The following is a 22,684-nucleotide window of genomic DNA, read 5'->3' on the forward strand; positions in this document are numbered from 1 at the left end:
ATAGCTTTTTGTACTCAACTATATCAGTCACTGTCAATGTAAACACCCCTATACAGATGTACACAACACATGAGCACAGATGCACAGAGAAAACTGGCTTTCTGCCTTCAAGTTAAGCCAGTTATGATTTCTGACATCTCTGACCAAAGCAACACAAACACCACCAATATTAAAGACGTCATCCACTACTGAGCACAGTCATTTGCTAGACTGATTTAATGCAGTTAGGTTGAGTGAAAGTAGACCTGTGGGGTGGGTGGGGTGGGGGGTGGGGGGGTCTGTAGGTCATATACACATGGGAAGGGCATCTGAGGTCACACACCATCAATACTGTACATCTGAAGTACACAATGGGGTGACATCAAATATTTCACAGTAGATCATGGGATTCCTATTGCAAGAACACACTGAAGAGGCTGTGAGCTAGTTACTCTGCAAAGTTTCAGGGTTTCATAGGTCAAAAATGAGCATCAGCAAAATGCATATACATTTGCAATTAGCGCTTAAAAATAATTTCCTATAATCAAAGTTGCAATCTGACCCAAAACACATTTTTGACCTTTGACCCCTGCCGGCTGCAGAGTAATCTGCCCGACCTTGGAGAGCCTGTGGGTGACCTCCGTGTTACCCCCACCCACCGCCTTAGAGAGCAGACCATATAGACGGCCGCGGTCCATCCTCAGCTGCAACGCAAGTGAAGAGAGAGAGCGGTTAACCTGCTCTTCCACAACACCGCAATCACATCAAACTAGATTCATGGACTCCAGTCATACAAATGGAATATTATAGAATCTGGTAAAAGTTGGATTAATAAATAAAAGTAGGGCAGTAAACTTAAATCCCGATATGGTTTTATGAACCTGGCAGCTTCTCTTTACTAAGGATGAAGCTGTGGGTTTAAGGTACCAAGTTTTCAGTTTCTAAGCTATCGTAATGATAAATCACAGAAGTGTGTAGAAAATACATTTTGAATGATTATGTGTGTGTGCACAATCTGCATACTACTGTCTGCCCGATCAATTTTGAGCATCCAGATGGTATAAGCAAACATATCTTGTGGAGCGCTCTGCATGAATGTGTCATTTTACCTGTGGACTTCACAGATTTCTTATACTGTTGTGGCCTCTATAGGCCAGCGAATAGTCGATGTCAAGCTTAAGGCGCCATGGCAGAGCATCAGAGTTTGTGCAACCCTTTCTACAAATACTCAAGCACGAGTAATGATTGTTTCAGTGTCTGCCGTCTCATTATATTAGGGACATGAACACATGAACTTTATCTCCAGAGCTGCTCTGACAGTGAATTCACCATTTCAGTTAAGAAAACTATCCTCAGACACACAGAAACGGAAAAGTCTTCACAACAACCTGTCCAAAAAAAAGTTTTAAGTTACAGAAATTATGAATTATATTACTGTGTACCGTAAAATGCACATCTCAAAATAATAAAAAGTAATAATACAGTTAAGAAAACTAAATTTTTTATTTTATTTTATTTTTTTACAGAATATCACAAAATATACATTTTTCATCCAAGTTTTAATTTAAAAAGTAGAATTTGGTCATGTAGCACTTTGCCAAATAAAAGAAAATAATTGTTAAAATTTAATTTGATTACATTTTTAAAGAATAATTAAACTGTCAGTTAGATAATAAATTATTTGATTTAGTATTCAATCACAAAACTGAATTTAGAGTTATATAATGTTACATATGTATTATGTAATGTTATGTAATGTAATTTAGAAAGACAACATGAATTTCTGAAAAAATAACACTTCATAGGACAATAATGTTGCTATAAAATATAAAGGATGTCTAATCAATCAATTAACTATTACAATTTGATGAAACCACAACTGAAATCCAGATTATTATTTTTTTAAAGCAAAACATACATTTTTGGGGAAAAACAAAAACAAAACAGATATCATAGGGCCCTATTAAACTAAAGACGTGATATCAACAGATCACCACAAACGGGGTCAGATCTGAGAAGCCCTTGGCCACATGATAATCCAGGACACTCGAAATGCTAAGAATGTATCAGAGCGGCAGTGAGTGAGTATACCTGCTGGCGGAGCTGACCGCTGGTTCTCTGGGACTCGTGGAGCTGCTGTTCTAGCTCTCTGAGGAGCTGTCTCTGCACACCCAGCTGCTCCTGCAGCGTCTGGTTACGGGTCTGAGCCTCCATTAAAGCCTGCTTACACTGAGCCGACTCCACTTCAACAGTCTTGGTCACGTACTGCAGGAAGAGTGAGAAACAGACACATTAAATCACTTTAGTTAGGTGTTCATCTGTACTTAAGAATCAACACATGATTCTTGAGGTTCCTCATAGCAAGCTCCCTGAGTATGTGTCCTTGTTATACATTTTATATGTACTTACTGTAATAATACCAGTAAATTATGCATAATTACAAGCAACTAAACCAAACCCTAATCCTGAAGTAAGCGCATGTAGTTAATTTATATTACACTGCAAGAAGGACTCCTTAAATGAAGTGTATGTAAGATTCTGGCCAAAACTGGTACTGCAATCCCTTTTAAAGGACTGTAGAGTGGTGTATCCCTCTCCCCCTCCCCCTGACTCGAGGTTGCCAGATATGCGGCAGGATCAGCAGGAACGTTTGTATCTGCAGCTGTGGTAACTAGAGCAGAGCTGGCAACCCGGATGCTGAAACACTACTGACTTTGTGACTTCAGGCCAAAACACAACATGTCAACATCAACATCAGTTGAGGGCTGCAACAACAACTTTTAAATGACAATATCCTGGCCAGACTACTGTTGTCAGTGATATAAGTATTTGAAATTAACGATTTCTTAAAGGGATACTTAAAGTGAATGAACTGGGTTTAGTGGGCTAAGCTAAATGCTATCATATCGTCACCGCGCGTCAGAGCGGTTAAGTGCACATACTCAGATGAGAGAGAGGTATGTATCAACCTGTTTTAGTTAAGGGAATAACAGTTTAATATGAAAAAGCGGTGAAGTATCCTTTTAATGTCTAGTGACATATCACTTTTATCATATCATATCACGAACTCTTTGCTGTTCGTACAGGACCGGTGTGAATGAGATGCACACTATATTAGTATGGTTAAAGGTACAGGATAAATAAAAGATAAGTCTTCTGTGCTACATGCATAATGCCATCTATAAAAACAAACCCCAGATTTTTTGTGGATAAATTGGTTTACAGTGGGTATTGCCACCAACATATTACTCGGCAGGTCAGTTCTGGTGATTTAGTTGTTCCTTTTGCACAGTCAAATTATACGAGGAGAACTGCATTGCACAACATCAGGAAAATCAGACCGTTCCTTACGGAGCATGCAACACAGCTTCTTGTCCAAGCCCTGGTCATTTCTAGACTCGACTATTGCAATGCGCTTCTGGCTGGACTTCCATCTTGTGCAATCAAACCGCTGCAAATGATCCAGAACGCTGCAGCACGTCTTTTATTCAATGAGCCCAAAAGGGCTCATGTCACACCTCTTTTCATCACTCTGCATTGGCTACCACTCGCTGCCCGGATCAAATTCAAAGCCCTGACTCTTGCTTATGGATCTTCCACAATCGCAGCACCCGCATACTTCGACTCACTCCTACGAGTCTACACACCCACCAGAAGCCTTCGCTCAGCTAATGAGCGAAGGCTTGTGGTACCATCACAGAGAGGCATGAAATCCCTCTCTAGAACTTTTTCTTTCATTGTTCCTGGTTGGTGGAACGATCTTCCGTCCTCTATACGCACAACAGAATCACTCGCTTCATTCAAAAGACAGGTAAAAACTCATCTCTTCCATGAGCACTTAATCTTACATAAAAAAAAAAAAAATTCCCCCTCTATTTCTCCTTTCTTCTTTCCTTTTCTGGTCCTTGCTACTCTGAGCAGTGTACAAATCTTGGTATTTAGGGCACTTTTTGTGTTTCGTTGCCTCTTCTTGACGGATCGCTTCCTGTTCTCCTGAGTTGTAAGTCGCTTTGGATAAAAGCGTCTGCTAAATGCATAAATGTAAATGTAGAACTGTACTATTTAGATCCTCAGTAGCTTGGAATCAACTGTCAATGTGTATAAGACAAATAAGCAACAGATCTTATTTTAAAAAGATGGTAAAAAAAAAGTATGATCTGTAATGAAAACTAAGTGTAATGAATCAAATTGAAGTGTATTTATTCTTTTGATAACATATTGTAAAAAGAGTAATGTGATTGTGTATAAGGTTTTGATATTGTAAAATGGACCCCAGGAAGATTAGCAACCACTCGTGGAAGCTAATGGGGGTTCCAAATAAATAAATAAATAAATAAATAAATAAATAAATAAATAAATAAATAAATAAATAAATAAATAAATAAATAAATAAATAAATAAATAAATAAAATCAGGGCCTTATGATTAATTGAAATACATTTCTTACATACAGTTCCTTTAAAGTGTAACTGACATTTCAAATCAACAAAACCTGACAGCACTCTCAAACACTGTGCTTCGTTACACAGTCTCACCTTGACCTGCAGTGGCAGTGCAGCCTGGCGAGACAGAGCCTCCTCAGTGTCACGCAGCCGTGAGGTCAGCTGATCCTCGCTCTGACTCCTGTGGAGCGACGCCTCCTCTAGCTGCTTCTGGAGCTCATGTCTGTGCTCTGCGGCCTCCTCCAACTGCTGCTGCAGATGAACTACTACACCCGTCCTCTCCTGCACCTGCTGCTCCAGTACAGCCAGTCGCCGCTCTCGCTCACGGCATTCCTCGTCCTTGCGACACAGCTCTCCACGCATGGCCTCCACATCCTGAGGCAGAGGCATTACATATCAAAACAGAGAATAACCACAAGGTTGATAGCATTTATAAGCATCAAGTAACCAATCGGAACATATTTGAGGTTTGCAGTGATTCCTAGCGTGGTTGGAAAGCTTTTGATTTTGCATTGTTAAACCTATAAAAGGTAGGATGGTCTGTTTATGGTAGTGTGAGAATACCTGGCTGTGCGGGCAGTGGGCGGTAGAGCAGCTGGTCTGGGTGTGACTGGCCCTCAGCTCCTGTTTGAGCCGCTGGTTTTCACTCTCCAGCACCTCGAGCTGTTTCTCCAGATCTGTCGCCCCCTAGACACACACATACACACGTTCACTTAGCTAACTGAATGAGGACTTACTAATGATTTTATATACACCTAATTTTAAATCACTATTGGCAAATTCTAACCCAAAGCCTAGCCTTACCCCTAAAATAAACTTTTAGAAATCACATTGATCACATTCTGATCAGTTAATATGAGCAAATGTTTTGAATGGTTTTGAATATTTATGCTTTGCATATACATCTCCAAGTACACTACTATTACATTTTTGTTTCTAAATAGGTTTTCTATGCTCACCAAGACTGGATTTATTTAATCATAAAAATTGTTCAAAAACACACTAAGATATCTGTTGTCCATTTTAATATATAATTTACTCCTGTGATCAAAGCAGAATTTTCAGCATCATTACTCCAGTCTTCAGTGTCACATGATCCTTCAGAAATAAACAGTTGAGGCTTAATATTTTTGTGGAAACCGTGAAGTAATTTTTTCAGGATTCGCTGATGAATAAAGTACAAAAGTTATTTTTTGACACAATAAAAAGGTATTTACAATTTTGTCACATCTGATCAATTTAATTTGCCAAAGTTCTAGCCAAATAAAAGTATTTCTTAAAAAAGCTAAATCTTATTGACCCCACAATTTTGAATGGTACAGGGATTTAATGCTCTGTGTTAAAAAAAAACTAAAATTAATTAAATTAAATGATTATTATTTTATAAACACATTTTTTTATTACATAAATGAAATGAGGATTCATCATATTTAGCTTCTGGGCACAAATTTGTCACAGAACAGTTAAGTACAGCCACGCGAATGAAAAAGAGATCAGATCAGGGACATTGCTCTGCTATCAACAAAACTAGATCACTAGGTTTAACACTCCCTCCACCTCCCATCATAAAATTAAATCAGGTCAGTGTTCTTGATGAAACAACAGAAATGTGTTTTCACACAACTGTGACAACTCTCCCTGCCCCTAATAATTCCTCTCTCGATCCGGTTTCAGTCTCTCACCAGCTCGGAGCGCAGTCTCTCCACCTCCTGTGTCTGATCCACTAGTTTCTCCTCCAGCTCCTTGACCTAAAAAAACACAAACAAAACATGAGTCAGCGAGTTTCATGCATTCACCTTTATGAGGCATCAATCTACTTTAATCCAACCAGACAGAAACAACGAATATCGATGCATTAAAAAGGTCAAAATACATGGCGGCTGAGGAATGTAAATGATTTGGTAGTGCTCTTGTGAGCCTGGCTGGAAAACTGAGCCCTATTCTTTGTGTGTAACCTACCTGTGTGCGCAACCCTGTAATGAGAGAGAGGTCTTCTCCTTCGTCTTTTTGCAGTCGCTCCTGTGAGTGAATTCTACTCACTTGTACAGCACTGGGAAAATCCAGAGGCCTCTGTGTTAAAGCACTAGAGCTCCTCACACCTACACAGAAACACATACAAACACACATTTTATGCCGTGCAAGCAGCTTTTTCTTATTTGTAGGTCAAGCTGCATTTATATAACACTTTATACAGATTGTTTCACTAATAACTCCACCCGCCTGAATGAAGTGGCACATGCATTTTGGACCATCTCTGCTTGTTTGCAATGCAAGGGTAAAAAAAGAACTGGTTGTTTGAATAATGGTGTTTTCTTTCTCAAGAAACACTTAAATATACTGAGCACAGTATAAATAAGTACACCTCCTCTGAAACTTAAATTCAGCAATTACTTCTTAGCACAAAAGAGTAAAGTGGTACAAAATGATTACCAAATTGTTGTTATAATTGTGAAAATGTAGCAAAAGTAACTCCAAACAAAACCAAAACCAATCAAAACTGAAATAATCAGGCCTTCATTTTAAGCTTTTATTTGAGTTAGATGCAGCCTGCAGAAGAGACAGGCATGGTTGTCCACACTGGAACTACCTACTGTAGCCAACGCAAAATAAAGTAAATAAGCCTTTTCCAAGGCCCATATTTACAAAATATAGACTTCTGGGCATCCATACTCTGGATTCATGAGACCAAGTCAGTCATTTTGGATCTAACAGTATCCTAAATGTTATGGTGTTGTTAGATGAGTACAGTGAGAAGTGCTTGGTTCCTGAAGTTCAGTGGTAGTAAAGCTCTTACATAGGGATGTGAAGATCTGAGGGAGTTATGCTTTATCAATGCTGTCATGTATTTACACACCTCTGTGTGATGTAATACAAAAACTTGAAATAGATGCTACGTTCTCCTCATTCCCTGCATTGGGCATTTTATCAACCTTCTGTGGGGATACATTTCACCCAATCTTAACACTCGAGCACCTGTGGGGGATTCTGCAGAGATGAGTCGAGCAGAACTCACATTAAAGATCAGGGCATTTAATCAGGGCATCCAGGAGTTAAACAGGACAGCTGGGACAATTTGTAATGTACTTGTACACTCCGCACTTTAGATTTGTCTTAGTCAAGCACTTGTTATTGAGGCATAGCCAATATGGTCTTAAATAGTGCGAATGCACTTTTACATTGTACGTATTTAAAAATACCTTCATGTAATTACAGCTGTAATTCCATTGTAGACCCTTCCCCTACCCCACACTTAAACATAAGCCATACCATTAAACCTGTCCATAACCGTACCCATATCTCACCTCAATAGGAGCACACGTGTTTTGCAATACAACATGAACACAACAAGTACATTGTAGCTAACAATAGGTAACACTTTATTTTAGTGTTCTTGTTACATGTAATTACTGTAGTAATAACTATGAATTATGCGTAATTACATGCAAATATCCCTTTACCAAACCCTATTGTAAATACATGTTGTTAATTAATATAACTCAGTACTTAAATATATAATTACACTGTAACAAACACCTTAAAATAAAGTGTCAACCAATAAATTTATTATGCAAGTACTGTACATATATAGTTAAATACACCTAATATAAAGTGAGACCACTAAATGATATTCGTAATTATAGTTTCACTTTTCTCACCTGCAGGCGACACAGCTTGGTTAAGCTGGATGCCGTTCAGTCTGAGCTGCTCTTGAGGTTCTTGGTTGAAGGATGAATGTTCCTCGTTATGGTGGCTGTCGTGGTTGACCTGGTGGTCGTGTGTCTGCAGTCGCTGTAGCAGGAGTCGTTTCGCTGCGTCTTCACTGCGCAAGCGGGTCTGGAACTCAAAAACTTTCTCTTGCAGCGTCTGCACAAACACGCAAGAAATCTGTGTAAATTCAACCATGAATGCCAGCTGTCCGACCTGATCGTCGCACAAACTAAAGATGACAAGCAGGAAGAATATTAAACAAATAAGTGGGAGGAAATTCTAAAATGAAAATGAAACAACCAGGTTACTGAGAAAAATTATTTTTAAGAAGAACTCTTCAGGTTTTTCCAATGTGTTATTTACCCCACAACCTACTCATGTCATCCCAACCCCATGGAAAACCAAAATACTGAATGATTTTGTAGCAGCCAGGAGTTAAAAAAAAAAAAAAAAAAAACCTCATCATGTGATCAAAAGAAACCAAGAACATCTTTAAAAATTACATAAATTCCTTTAACTTCACAAGAAAGCTTAGAGCAAGACTATTTCTACTGGCACAAACTAGCCTGCATACAGTTTTCAGAAACTCAGACAACTAAAAAAACGCTAGCAGAGAGATTTAAGCAAACAGAGCACTAGGAACATAAGCGACTTTACAGCAGTACAGTGCATTTTGTAAAGATGTCAAAATGAGGGAAAGTAGCTCACAGCTAAGCACAAAGAAAGAATCAGAGGGAATTACGTAGGCAGACGTCCAGGAACAGGACAAAGTAACCTTCTGTTCAGGTGACATGGAGAGAAGGCAGTGCAGAGACACAGAGATAAAGAATGAGAGGAAAGAATGGAGCAGAAAAGCATGAAAACAAAAAAGATCAGTGACATTGATGGATGACAGATGACACATAAAAGAACTCAACTCAAGCTTCGCAGGAAAAAAATGTTCACATACCAACTCTTTGAGATGATGCTATTTTTAAAGATTTAAAAATCAAAATTTAAAGTGATCCGTTAGGCTGGAATTCTTCTCACCACTACTGGAAAGCAGTGCCTCATTGTACCTTTACAGGTAACACTGCCTGGTCAACACGGATAGATCTAGAGAAGCACATACAAAGCTACCCCACGTCTAAACTATTGTTTGTATTGAGAAGAGCGTCAATGCATTGAAAAGCAGTGACCTGGACAAACCATACATGTGATCTCCAGCCAATTGGGTCTCTTTTGTGCTTATGGTATGTTGAAAAGACTAGAAACCCAAGCACACTCAAATCTCTATCACACTAGATTGTCCTTTTCAGGGATGGTTTACCCGCCCCTGGAGATCAAAGAGGGGAGGACTGTACTCCACTAATGAGTAATGTATCATTAACTTACAGTGGATCATGTTATGCAACTCCAGTCGAGCTACTCCAGTCACTTCTTTAGCCCAGAGATAAATGCACAAGTTACAACCTAGCCTAGTTTTGACGTAAATGTCCCATCTAATAAACTAAATGATGATTTGCCTGCAGATGTTGCCCTGAGGGAATCTTACATTGAAATGAACAGAGCCGAGGTCACTTACAGACAGCCTGAGCAACCAGCTGTGCTGAGAAAGATAACATTGTTTAAACACAGAACACCAAGACAGCATTGCCTGCTAGCTGTGACTTATTAACTCAGTAAAACAAATTACTCAAAGATCTCACAGATACAGAACAGACAGGTCACACAGAAACAAGCTCCTCAATGTAGTGATCTGGTGATGATGATTCAATCACAATACACTATCACAGAAACAGATGGTTGAGAATTGAATGTACACGCGCACACACACACACGAACAGTTCACCATCTCTGTGAGTACTCTCCATAGACGTAATGGTTTTTATAATGTACAAACCATATATTCTCTCCCCTTACACTAACTCTACCCTTCACAGAAAACTTTCAGCATTTTCAGAAATAAAAAAAATGTATAAGCTTCCTCATGTAGACCTCAATTTTAGGGACACGAGTTCCCACGAGTCAGTGTGCATTCAGTTGGAACTCCCCATCGGGATAGAAAAACATGAACACACACATACACAATTTTGAGGTCAGCAATATTTTATTTTATGTTTTTCAAAGAAGTCTCTTCTATCCATGCTGCATTTATTTGATCAAAATTCAGTAAAACCTGCGAATATTTTAAAATGTAATTTATTCCTGAGATCAAAGCTGAATTATCTCCAGTGTCACATGATCCTTCAGAAATCATTTGAATATGCTGATTTGCTGCTCAGTAAACATTTCTTATTATCAATTGTGAAAACCGTTGTGCTGCTTCATATTTTGTGGATGCATTTTTTCCCAGGAATAATCTTTTGTAATGTAAAGTCTTTACTGCCTTTTGATCAAATTAATGCAACCTTGCTGAAAACGAGCATTCATTTCTCATACTGACCCCAAACGGTACTGTAAATGGTTACACAGAATCTAGAGAAAACATGTTGACTGTGGATTGCTATTGAGGTTAGTAAAGTTTGCTAATGGTTTTAGAAGCAAATCCCTAAAATCTAGTTATGAGCAGTGATAATTGTGATACTTACTTTAGTGAGTACAACTAATAATATTAATTGTGCAGGTAATGCAGAATTTTTAGCCGAGTAAGCGGCTGATTCTTTAGTATTGACAAAAGCCCCAGAATGCTTAGTATGAAGTATGAACAATCGTACCTGTATTAGCAGCTGCTGCTGTTCTGAGGTTGAGGTTTCAGAGAGATCAGAGGTCAAACAGTGGCGCTGAAGGACAGAGTTGGGCAACGAGAGGAAGGAGCTCTCCTCCTCACCATCACTCATCAGGATATCCAGGGAACTCGCTGAAGAAAACACAAACAACAAACCCAGTAAATATGGTTAATTATGACATAGGTGTGATTTGTGGGTGGGGGTTGCGGTATATCCCCCCCTCTGGTCTATGTATCCTGATTAAAAGAAATAACGAATTATTAAAAAAAAGGTTTATTTATCAGTCGAACGCTCAACTGTGGTTTGCGATTTATTTTAAAAAATGTGGAGCATAGGTCAAGAGTGTTAAGCAGTGACGCCTACAGCTGTATTGGTAGTACGCACTTAAGCATGACCTGATAAATGTTTTCCCTGGAAATATTTCAGCAGTTATTACGCATGTCCTGTATTTATGTTGACTGAACCAGGGATGACAATTATTTGTGAATTAATTAATTTTCTTTTCTATTTTCAACTATTTTCTGTTATTCCTTTTCAGGAAGTGAATTGGTTTGCAAAATGGTCTGAATCAATTTATATTTGTTCAGACTGTGCCCTCAATGAATCATCTGAAGTGGTTTCTCAGTCAGAAAAAAAAAAAAAAAACGTATCAAGAACATGAAGTAGACGATATTCACCTACAGACAATATGCTTCTTTGTGAGCGGTAACAGAAAATTAAGCTACAGCCGTGTCATATGAATAAGCGACCATTTACACGGTTTCCGTGTGTCTGAAGCGGAAATTACAAAAAGCAAAAAAATGGTCAGAGACAAATTTCTCACTAATGGTTATGTCTGAAAAGTCTTAAAGTAGTGCAAAATAGTCACAAAAAGGCTAGACATGCTCAAAAAATAAACATTTAGCACAGATTTTAATTTTTTGGTCAAATCTTTAGTTGAAAAATGTTTTCCTGCAGGCATCTGTGGTGTTGCGGACAACTTATGATATGTTTTATTGCTTTTGGTTTCCTTTTTGAAGCTTCAGAGCTTTAGTCTTTAGTCAATAGCTGCATCAAGACATACAAAGCAAAGCTCATTATTTCTCTGTTTGTGTTACTTGAAAGAAATAGAAATCCTTCAGGTTTGGAACATCCAGTAAACGATGACCGGTGAAGTAATCCTTTGAGCTAAACAAGCAGTGAAAACATTATCAATCACTCTGGTAAAGATCCTGTGGGCACCATAGAAACCAGTAACACAAGATAAGATAGCAGCCTGCTGCGAGTGATGCATTAACCTGGATTTCAATGTGGCCCTGAACCTTACCAAAAAAACAACAATTACCATTTTGTTTGCCAAACAACTCTCGATCACACTTACAGAGATGAGACATGCAGCCTCTCGCCGGAACGGTTTGCGATGACACAGCAGTAGAGCCGCTTTCGTGGAAGAGTGTCAGACTGAATGCAAATCTCTCACTGCATCACAGCAAAAACCAGCTGCCAGCAATCTGCCTCGACATTTCCCTGTTTTTCCTCTTTGTTTGCTTCCCTTTTTAGTCTTTGTTTCTTACACAATTGCTGTGCCTGTTGTTATATTGTAATTGTCCCGTGCAGCACAGAGCACATTAGCACACGTACATATTTTCTCTCGCACACACAATAGTCCTAGTGTTCAAGCCCTCCTCTGGTCTTTAAGGAGATTTACCCTTCTGTACCTGGACAGAGTGCATGTTTTTCTGTATTTGGTCCGAATCCATCGGTCTCTGCTGCTTCTTGTTAGCGGACAAGACCGCATCTCTCGCGCTCAACACAGTGACTGAGCCACAGAGGGCTCTCTCTCTCGCACACACACACACACACCCACACACTGTATCTCTTCCTTACACTTTCCAACCCCTCTACATACAGTCAAACATTCAAAACTATCCTCTGAAAAATGTTGCCACACTGGTTTTTAAGTCCACCCATGTGGCAGTGCTTACCATCCAATGAGAGGTCTTTGTTCCAGAGCTCCTGCAGGCAGGGGGTGTGTCCGACGTCCCAGGTCTTTCGTGTGCTGTACATGACCGCAGGGCCAAGCAGACCACTCCGCTGGACCGGCTATAAACAGACAAAAATCTAATAAATACCTAAGAAACTAACAATCAGGGATTTTCACACTGCACTTAACTACTTCTAAACACAGCTTTCAACCCGGGGTTATGAAACCCTGCGCTCTTGCTGTGTTTACACCACATTGGCAAACTTGTACAGTGTTAAACGACGCTGTGTTAGGAAGATACCGCTAAACACTCAGCAATCAACAATCACGTGCCTCATATTTATGCGTATTGGACAGTCACGGAAACACTGCGCATTGTAAACAGTAAATTCAGGCTTTGAGAGGAAAAATGTCAAATGCTGACAGAAGACGTGATGTGATAATTGGAGAAAAGAAGAGACTCAGAATGAGTGTCATTCTTTTATACCATTCAGGATAAACGTGTTATAAAGTTGGTATGAGATATGTACAATGCGTGAGCATTTATATGTAAACATATTGCGTGTCATCTGTGCAACCAGTGACACTGACACTGTAAGAATGTTAAGCCAGGGTTTTGAGAATGTAGGAATGGCATCTTAAAAATGAATCCTGGTTATTCATAACTCCATGTAAGTTAGAATCAGTGTGAAACGTGTAGCAAGATAACCCAGGATTTACTACTATATTACAATTACTATATCAGCCTCCAAAAAAAAGAGCATATAAAGTTAACATACAATGCAATTCATATTTGCTAGTCATACACAAAGCTGGAAATAAATAGATACGGTTTCTGCACTGAAAATATCATGGCATTGCTTATTATTAACCATTTGCATCTATTTGATTTTTGATTGAAAATAAATCTATTTTCAAAAATGTATGTATTTAAAGTGCTTCAAACATTACAGCTAAACATTATGGACATGTTGAAAATATGGGTAGCTGTGAGCAATATTCAATTAGTTAAAATGCGAGATTGAAACAAATTATACAGAGATATAGTGTATTTTTTTTTTAAATCTGTTTTTAGTACTTTTACAGAAATATTACCAATTTCTTAATATTTAATTTATGTATGACGGACAAATCAGTCAAATACAAGTTTTTTTAAAATGCTAGAACAGTAACCCAAATAGATGGAAATTTTACATGCAATATTTTGTGTCTTTAATTTTCCACTTTTGGAAAGTCATCGAATTGCTATCATTGAATTGTATTTATTTTTTGGCTATTAAAGGAAATGGGAATACAGAAATGATCATTTTATTTAATTTCACTCTAGACGTTTATCTTCAGTTTCTGAGAACCCTGGAAAGTAAAAAGGGTCCATAGAGGCTGCATGACGCCCAAATCTCCCTGCAGTCACGTGACCAGAACTTGATCAAATGACCAACTTCAGGGCCATAAACACATTGGTGTTATTACAAAATGGGATTAGAGTACACAAGCTACAGGTCACACTGACAGAAGAGGATTACGCTCCTTTCAGACAAACAACAAAAGAACCTGGACACACAATGACTATTAATAGGCCAATTAATAACCCAATAAAGTAATAATGATGTGTCTACAAATAGACACAATCCGCTCAAAAAAAAAAAGAAGACCAAATCCATTTAATCCAAAAGAGACAATAATTTAAAAAGATCAATGATCATCGATCCAAATAAAGTACGCAGAAAAACTGTTTTCAATGTTTCTTGAGCAGCAAATAAGGATGATTTCTGAAGGATCATGTGACACTGAAGACTGGAGCAATGATGCTGTAAATTCAGCTTTGATCACAGGAACAAATTATATTTTAAAATATAAATCAAATAAAGGACAATAGGTCCTTGTTTAATAGTAATACATATTATGATTAAATAAATGCAGCCTTGGTGAGCAGAAATTCTTTCAAAAACTTTAAAAACACATGCATTACAATAGCCTTTTTTACTAGGATCATGAGAATGGTGTATGTATGGGGGTGCTTAATTGTCATACATAATAAGAGAACAAGAAAAAAAAAAAAAAAAAACCTTTCAAATTTGTGATGAAATATAACCAAGGCATTACCCATTTCAGCACAGCAGCATAAATAAAAAAAAGCTTAGGATAGTCATGAATCTTATTTAAATCTTCAGCCTGAGCTTGTATGTGGTAAACAGAAAAACACTGGCTGATTTAACATGTCTGGGCTTAAAAAAATAGGCTGAAATTTACTGCTGACCACTGAATAGCAGGATAAGCTATCAGTCTCGACCCAAAAACACACACTACTCAAGCTAAAACTAATCCTTCTAGAGCACAGAAAACCCTTCGAAGACTACAGCTTCTAATCACACTGGTCTCTCACTGACTTCTACACACATCACACAGTCCTGCTGTACCATGAGTTCGGCTTTCCTGCAGTCCTGGGGATGCACAGGCTGATCCCGGTCCAGCAAGCCCTTGTTAATGAGAGATCCCATCCAACAAAACATCTTCATCCCTTCCAGTCACACAACAAACAAACTGCTCTTAACCACTCCACATCTTCAAAATGATGCTAATATTTGATAGAAAGAAGAACAAATCTGTTTACTAACAGGTTAGTGAAGACGTCCTGTGACTCCACCTCTCTCTACAGAGATAAGACAGCTTGCATCAAGTTCATTTTACCCATAATCCTTTAAGCTGACAGCAAATGACCTCTTTCCACTATAATGGCAGGACAGACATTTTAAACTGATCCAAGTTCAATCCCTGCACTGGACAGCTTCACTGGAAAACATCTGCAGTTATGGTGTTGCTCATGCTCATCTAGTGGCCAAAACTTACACAACCTTTATAAAAAATAAAAATAAAATGCTCTCATGTTTTAATGGGGTTTTCTTCTAGTAACCAAGGCTGCATTTATTTGGTCAATTACAGCAAATACCGTAATATTGTGTGAAATTATTGCAATATAGTAGTATTGTAATACACTTTAAAATGCATCAAAGCAGAGAATGCAAAAGAAGTGCTGCAAACAGGGTGTGTATTACTTATATCGGTGCTCTTTGGATGAAAGGGATGGTACAAGTCTGTAAATAAAGAATTTCCAAGGCAGTCGAATGGTGTAGAAAAAAAAACCTTTAATCATGGCTTAATCTTATAAAAACATGTGACATACACTAGGCATATTCCTGTGATTAAAGCGCAGGAGCATCATTGCTCCAGTCTTCAGTGTCACACGATCCTTCAGAAATCATTCTTTGCTGCTCAAGAAACATTTCTTAATATTATCAATGTTGAAAACAGATTTTCTGCTTAATATTTTTGATTATTTGATTAATAAAAAGTTAAAAAGAACAGCATTTACTTTAAATAGTAAATAATGTCTTTACCATTAAATCAAGCGCCAATTATGTTAAATTAAAGGCAGTATAAGCACCAAGAACATTTCACAAATAAATGTTTAATGTTTTTTTTTATACTCCAACCGTTGCTCGTATAATGCATGTCAATGGGGCCTAATTAGAATTAGACCCCATTGACATGCATTATATGAGCAACGGTTGGAGTATAAAAATCTTCATTTGTGCTCTACTGAAGAAACGAACACGCCTATATATTGGATGCCTTGGGGGTAAGTAGATAAACATTAAAATTTAAAGGGGTGGTTATATGCGATTTCACTTTTTTAACTTTAGTTAGTGTGTGATGTTGCTGCTTGAGCATTACAGTATCTGCAAAGTTACAGCGCTGAAAGTTCAATGCAAACTGAGATATTGTCTTTTAAAGTTATGGCAGTTTATTGCCTACAAAAACATTCGGTTTGGACTACAACGAGCTTCTTCCTGGGTTGGTGACATCATAAACCCTAGCTATTAACATAAACACTGCCCCAGATGTGACTTCTGCCCGTAATGGTAAGGGGCGTGGCATTTCCGGACAACCTGTTCTTGGCACTTCAGCCAATAAAAATACAGGAAACTACATTTGGTCATCTAACCAATTATTGCGTTTTTCAGAGAGATGGGCTTCATAGAAGCAGGAAGCAAAGTACAGGAAGCACTGAATGAGGCGTTCAAAGTACAGTTGAGACAGCGGTGTGGAATAAAGGTAAAATACGCCGTAAAAAAAAGAAGAAGTATTAAGACATGTTATACTGCGCCCCTTAAACACAACCAAGCCTAGAGAAAAACACGGAACCACCACTTTAATTTTTGGTGAACTATCCCTTTAATAAAGGTGTTTTTGACCACAAGAGGGAGCCGTACACACCAACATCAAACCTCATGGTTGTAATGTGAGTCACTCTTTACCAATTATGGGATTACATTTTCAGGGGTGTGCAGACAGATGATTATCAGTCCCATACAAACAAACACAGCCACTAATTATCCAACAGAAGTCACAGTAAACAACAACACATTACAACATTTCAATTATCCCAAAGCCTTTCCCTCTCCTCCTCTCTCTTCCCTTAAGGTCAATTTACACTCTGTTATTGGTAAAACAACACTCAGGCCGTTCTGATGTTTCATGGTGGTCTCCTGGGAGGATCTCACACAGACCGCTTTAATGAAGCAACTCATCAGCTTCAGTCCCCTGATGAAACCGCACACCGCACATATTCATTTCATCCAGTCCTACAAATGGGCATTCACAAGCTCTTGAGAAAAACTGGGTTGAAAACGACTGTTTAACTGAGGTAGAGATAGGTTATTCCCATCACACTGACATGATTTTCATCTTCAGCAGCAAACTTACACACAGCAGAGTGTGTGAATCTCATTAGCCTACTTCTGTTTCTCTCTCCCTCCCCTGTGCTTCAGCTTCTATTTTAGTTCTGCTACCCACATCCACAGAGACAAAAAAAAAAACATTAACGTACAAGCCCCGCTAGTCAAGAGCGACTGCCCTTAAAACAGCATTCAAAACATTGCATAGGTCTCAGACACCGAGACCTATACACACCTCAGAACAATATAGTTAAAGTAGGAGATTCATGCTATATGACCTTTTATAGAAGTTTCAGCTGGATAACGTTTCAAAAATCGTTCATGTCAAATGTGGTACATATGTTTGTGAATTGACGGGTATGACTCTCTTACCAGTGTACATAATGCAGAAATACACGCCAGACACATTGTTATACAAAGTGAACAAAAACGGATAAGGGAAAAAATAACTGGCTAATGTATAAGATGTATATTGTAGGTGTAAATGACATTTTTGCACATAATGCTTTGGGTCTTTAAGAATGTAAAATCAACTGCAAAAGACAATAACTTTTAAGAAGGTTCAAGCAGTTTTGGGGATTAATAAAAAGCTTTGGCCTCAATAAACTCCTAATTTACTGCTTATTAATAGTTAGTAAGGTAGTTTTGTAGCATTTAAGCTTAGGTATTTGGTAGGACTAAGGGATATAGAATAAGGTCATGCAGAATAAGGCATTAATATGTGCTTTACAAGTACTAATAAACAGCCAATATCCTAATATGAATGCCAATAAGCAACTAGTTAATAACAGAACCTTAAAATAAAGTGCTTCCAAAGCTTTAATTACTAAATTACAGTTGAAAAACTGAGAAGTGTTGATGCATTATATTGGTGTGTATATTTTACCTAGGTATACCAAAATTAAAATGAATACACAATATTTAAATTATATAATATAAAAAAATACCCTGGAATATATTAATAAAACCCCTGTCCTCCATTACACAACTACTGGTAGATCTGATGGATCCAAAATGATTTGAATTCATATGCATTTTTTTAAGATGCATACATTTCTTTTTAGGAAAACGGTTAGGATCTTGGTCAGTCTGAAGCATTAGACTTAAAATAGCTTTATACACAATGCTGGCATTCATGTTGGTAGCGATGTAAATGTGTGTATCTGGTTTTTGGTTTGATTCAATTCGATCATCATTAAAATAGAAAACAAAAGCTCTCACTATGCATCCTGTTGACCATTTCTTTACTGTAGCCTAAAGCATAAGCCATTCATATCAGCCGATGCATGCATGAGCAGTCAGTCTGTCACCAGTGAGCAGATTCATGAATCCTGTGGTCCAACAGTCTGTCGCTGTCTGTCTGATTTTCCTTTTTCATTCATTCATCTGCAGTCACCCCCTGGGTACTGTATGTCTCTCCATCTGTCTGTCTGCCTCCTGTTTCAGCATCGCTTTGTCTAAATCACTGTACAAACACAAGGACAGGGATGCAAGCACATCCAACTTCTCTGCTATGAACAGCCGCATAAAACATTCATCTGAATCCAGTTATTAGATTCCCCATCCCCCCATCAAAAGAGTAAATTCGCCGCCTCCTGTAAATCCCTCCATAGCAAACATCTGCCTGCGCTGGTGGACACCGAGACATTAAACACCATATGCAGTGTCCGTCGTCTAGACCTGTGCATGCGTGTCATGACTCATGAAAGACAATGCGTGTTAAGTATTACACCGGAAAACAAATCTGTAGCTTAGACAGGACAAGTGAAATATGAAGGAAAAAAAAGCACATGCTTCTCTGCATCGTGTCCATCTCTGAACTCACCTCTGTCCCTGCGGTCTCCTGGTGTCGCTCATGCCTTCATCATTTAAGGTTTTATTTGGAGTGTGAGCACACTCATTTACACACACATACACACGCCTTCGATCTCAGCGAAGCTGCTCTCTCTTTGTCACACACACACACGCACAGCTCCTCTCTCCTCGCACACACTCTCGTACTGACACCAACGCCGTTTTTCCTGTCGCTGTTCCTTGGTAACGGTGGAATCCGAGCCGCATCACGCCCCCCTTCGCGCTTCTGCCCTCCTTCCCCTCCTATCCCACAATTCCCTCCTCCTCCCTCTCCGTCACCAGACTGGCCACTGAAATAAATATTTTAGCATGCAAATGTAGCATAGTGCTGCTGTTCACTCCACTAACATTTGTGGTGCCTAATGTTTGGCACACTGATATATTTTACATGTATTCATTAAAAGTGTTCATCTTTCAGTGCATTTAAGGTTTAAAGAATTGAACAAAACCTTGGTGTTCCTAGAGTCAGTATCAGCTGTGCTACGAGAAAACATTACAAACGAGAAAAAGGAAAGGAAAAATCTAAATGTCAGTACTTACATACTCCCTTTAATAACAACACTATACAAAATGCTGGGTTAAAAAACAACCCAAGTTGGGTTGAAAATGAACAAACCCAGAAATTGGGTTGTTTGAATGGGTCCATTCACTGGGTTCAAACAACACAATTTCTGGGTTTGTCCATTTTCAACCTAATGAAATGTATTATTGGTCAAATTATCACATTGAAACAGTCATGAATGTCAGTTTCCAGAAAGACAATTTTTTCCCATTTTATGTTTTCTGCTTGTTGGTCGCACCACGATTTATGTTATTATTATTTATTAATATTATTATTATATATTGTCAATAATGGTCTTAACTTATTTTTTATTACTGACAACTTATTATTCTAAGAAAAACTACGTGGGGCCAGTTTTACTCACACCTTGCACCAGCGCAAACCCTCTTTTGGTGTTAAAAAAAAACGACGGCCCGGATTTACTAAAGACACGCAGTGAAATATTTACGCTAAAAAGGCGTGGACGGTCATTTTTGTGGCTAACCTTTTTGCATGTGCATTTGTAGGAATTTCCCTTTCAGATGCAAATGTAATGGGAGGAGTGCATTCAAATTAATCATGAAAGGTGATTTACTAAGGTATGCTCTAGTCAATTTACTGGATGCAACCATTATTTACCACATAAAAAAGCATGTCTTCAAGTCCCAGTGAAACGGAAGTAGCAACTGATTTTATTTCAGTGCTGTGACGTATTTCCAAGTGAAACGTAATATTGAATAGAGGGCAGGGTTTTACCTCAGCGCTGCTCCTCTCCATCTCGCGCTCATAGCAGACTAACAGCTGGAGGGGAGTGGTTAAGGATATTTAAACCCAAGCCGTTAAATTGACTTCATCGGAAAGGGAACACCATTCCAGACCAGAAGTTACTTATTAGATTTACATTAAATATTACCATGGCAAACATTTTTTTTCCCTGTGTATTAACTTGCATGGATTAATTGCTCACCCTAAGAGATGTAAAATGTGCTAACAAAGTAAATAAGGATGACTTTGATTTCATGAGGACTTTAAACCAGATGATAATTTGCACTGCGATTGGTAGATTGTGTTCGTTCGTCATTATGGAAATTGTCAGGCTGCGTCTGTGTTCAATTGTGTTCACTCATTTGTGTAGTGTATTAATTAACAGGTCTCTCAGCAACTACACTGACACCATTCTTCTGCCCCCATGAGACCAAACTCTCTGAGGCACTGCTAGGTAACAGGGTTACAAATGCAAACTTGAGCCGGTACATAGAGAATGTGACATGCTTTAAGAATATGAATAACTAGCTGATAAACACCTCATAGATTGAAAGCTGTTACTTTTCAACTGAGCACATTGTTTTATGCTCAAGCGAGCATTATGAAATCTAAAATCGTAAAAACAATCCATTTAAAGCATACAAAATCTGTTGTTAGCTGTCTGTAGTTAAAAGATTACCAATTAAGGTCTTAAAAGTTCAGTGTCAGCTCAGGATTTTTCCGTGCATTGACAAGCCCTGTTAATGATAATCCAATACTGCGATCCTGATCGCTGTCTGTGGGCAAGTCATACTGAAATACCCGAAACTCATTGTAAAAATGAGTACTAAGTACTTAAAGGGAGAAGTCAAAAATCTGTCTTTGTTAGCTAGCCCCAAGTTGTTCCAAACATGCATGTATTTCTTCTGCTGAGCACAAAAGATATTCTAAAATATGGCAAAAAATGGGGCTATCAACTTTTTGGTTACCGACATTCTACAAAATATCTTCTTTTGTGTTCAGAAGACGCAATAAATTCATACAGGTTTGGAACAACTTGAGGAGTAAATAACAATTTTAATTTTGGGGGTAAAATGTCCCTTTAAAGTTCTGATAGTTGAGCTGGTTTCCCAACAAAAAAAGCTCTTATTAATGATTATGACTGAAGTTTGTGGACCGATGTACCACAATACCATTATGGCCTGAAACATGCTCTAAAGAAGTATACAAATACAGATGATTGGCCCAAACATTGAAAATGTGCACGTCTTGTTGTGCTTTACAAAACGAGCGATGGGTCCTTACAGATATCTATACGACTTAAAACCACATGCGTTTTTCTGATATCTAGCCATTGACATCATCAAACATAATAAGAGCGTCACTTGTGGCAATGTTTAGATTGCAAAAATGTATTAGGGCTGTCAAAATAGCTGAAAAACTAAATTTGAATGTTATACTTATTATTCAAATTTAAATTATAAGGCAAATTTTAGTTAAGAGAAAAATCTATTGGCTTGTCATCTTAGGCCACAAGAGGACTCAATGGGCAAAATATTAATCCACCACATTAAATTGTTTATTCAATGCAATAAAATAACGACTTGTGCGAGACGCAAGTGCAACCATCAAATATGTCTGTCTAGCGCATGTTCACATAGAAAAACACAATAGGAAAGCAGTGCAGAAAATCTTTTCCGCATTAAGCTTCTCTATTTCTGCAATGTTTCGATTCGAATGAACAACGCAAGCTGGATTGGCTAAGAAAACACAAGTGTAATAGCTTCAATAATTCAAATGCAACGTTGTAGCATTCGAATGTGTGACAAATATTCAAAATTCTAATTTTAATTTGGCAGCCCTAATACATACATCTTGTGAAATGTAGATCTGACATAGCATTGCTAGAAGAGTTTGCTTTTACCTGGACCATGGAAACTTTAGATTGCACAAAAGGTTCTTGACATTCTTAAAAATAAAGGCTCCAAAGTGTTTTTTTTTTGCAGTAA

General features: G+C 38.2%; 1 protein-coding gene across 6 annotated transcripts in view; it reads right to left on the bottom strand.

Annotated features, from left to right (window-relative positions):
• kifc3 (kinesin family member C3) overlaps positions 1-22,684 on the bottom strand; it is a 48,313-nt gene that overhangs the window by 14,439 nt on the left and 11,190 nt on the right. For 4 of the 6 annotated variants that reach the window (XM_067418967.1, XM_067418962.1, XM_067418965.1 and 1 more), the window contains exons 2-9: positions 12,802-12,919; positions 10,826-10,968; positions 8,078-8,285; positions 6,381-6,520; positions 6,104-6,169; positions 4,986-5,108; positions 4,515-4,796; positions 2,071-2,244 (exon numbers count right to left, since the gene is read on the bottom strand). In XM_067418967.1, coding sequence (XP_067275068.1) covers positions 2,071-2,244; positions 4,515-4,796; positions 4,986-5,108; positions 6,104-6,169; positions 6,381-6,520; positions 8,078-8,285; positions 10,826-10,968; positions 12,802-12,883 — 1,218 coding nt within the window. In that variant the 5' untranslated portion in view covers positions 12,884-12,919. Of the gene's footprint in view, positions 1-2,070; positions 2,245-4,514; positions 4,797-4,985; positions 5,109-6,103; positions 6,170-6,380; positions 6,521-8,077; positions 8,286-10,825; positions 10,969-12,197; positions 12,647-12,801; positions 12,920-19,361; positions 19,586-22,684 lie in introns of those variants that run through there. The other 2 variants (XM_067418966.1, XM_067418968.1) reach the window with 2 other exon arrangements.

This window comes from Pseudorasbora parva, chromosome 16 (assembly GCF_024679245.1).
Source record: "Pseudorasbora parva isolate DD20220531a chromosome 16, ASM2467924v1, whole genome shotgun sequence".
In the NCBI taxonomy this organism is placed as follows: domain Eukaryota; kingdom Metazoa; phylum Chordata; class Actinopteri; order Cypriniformes; family Gobionidae; genus Pseudorasbora; species Pseudorasbora parva.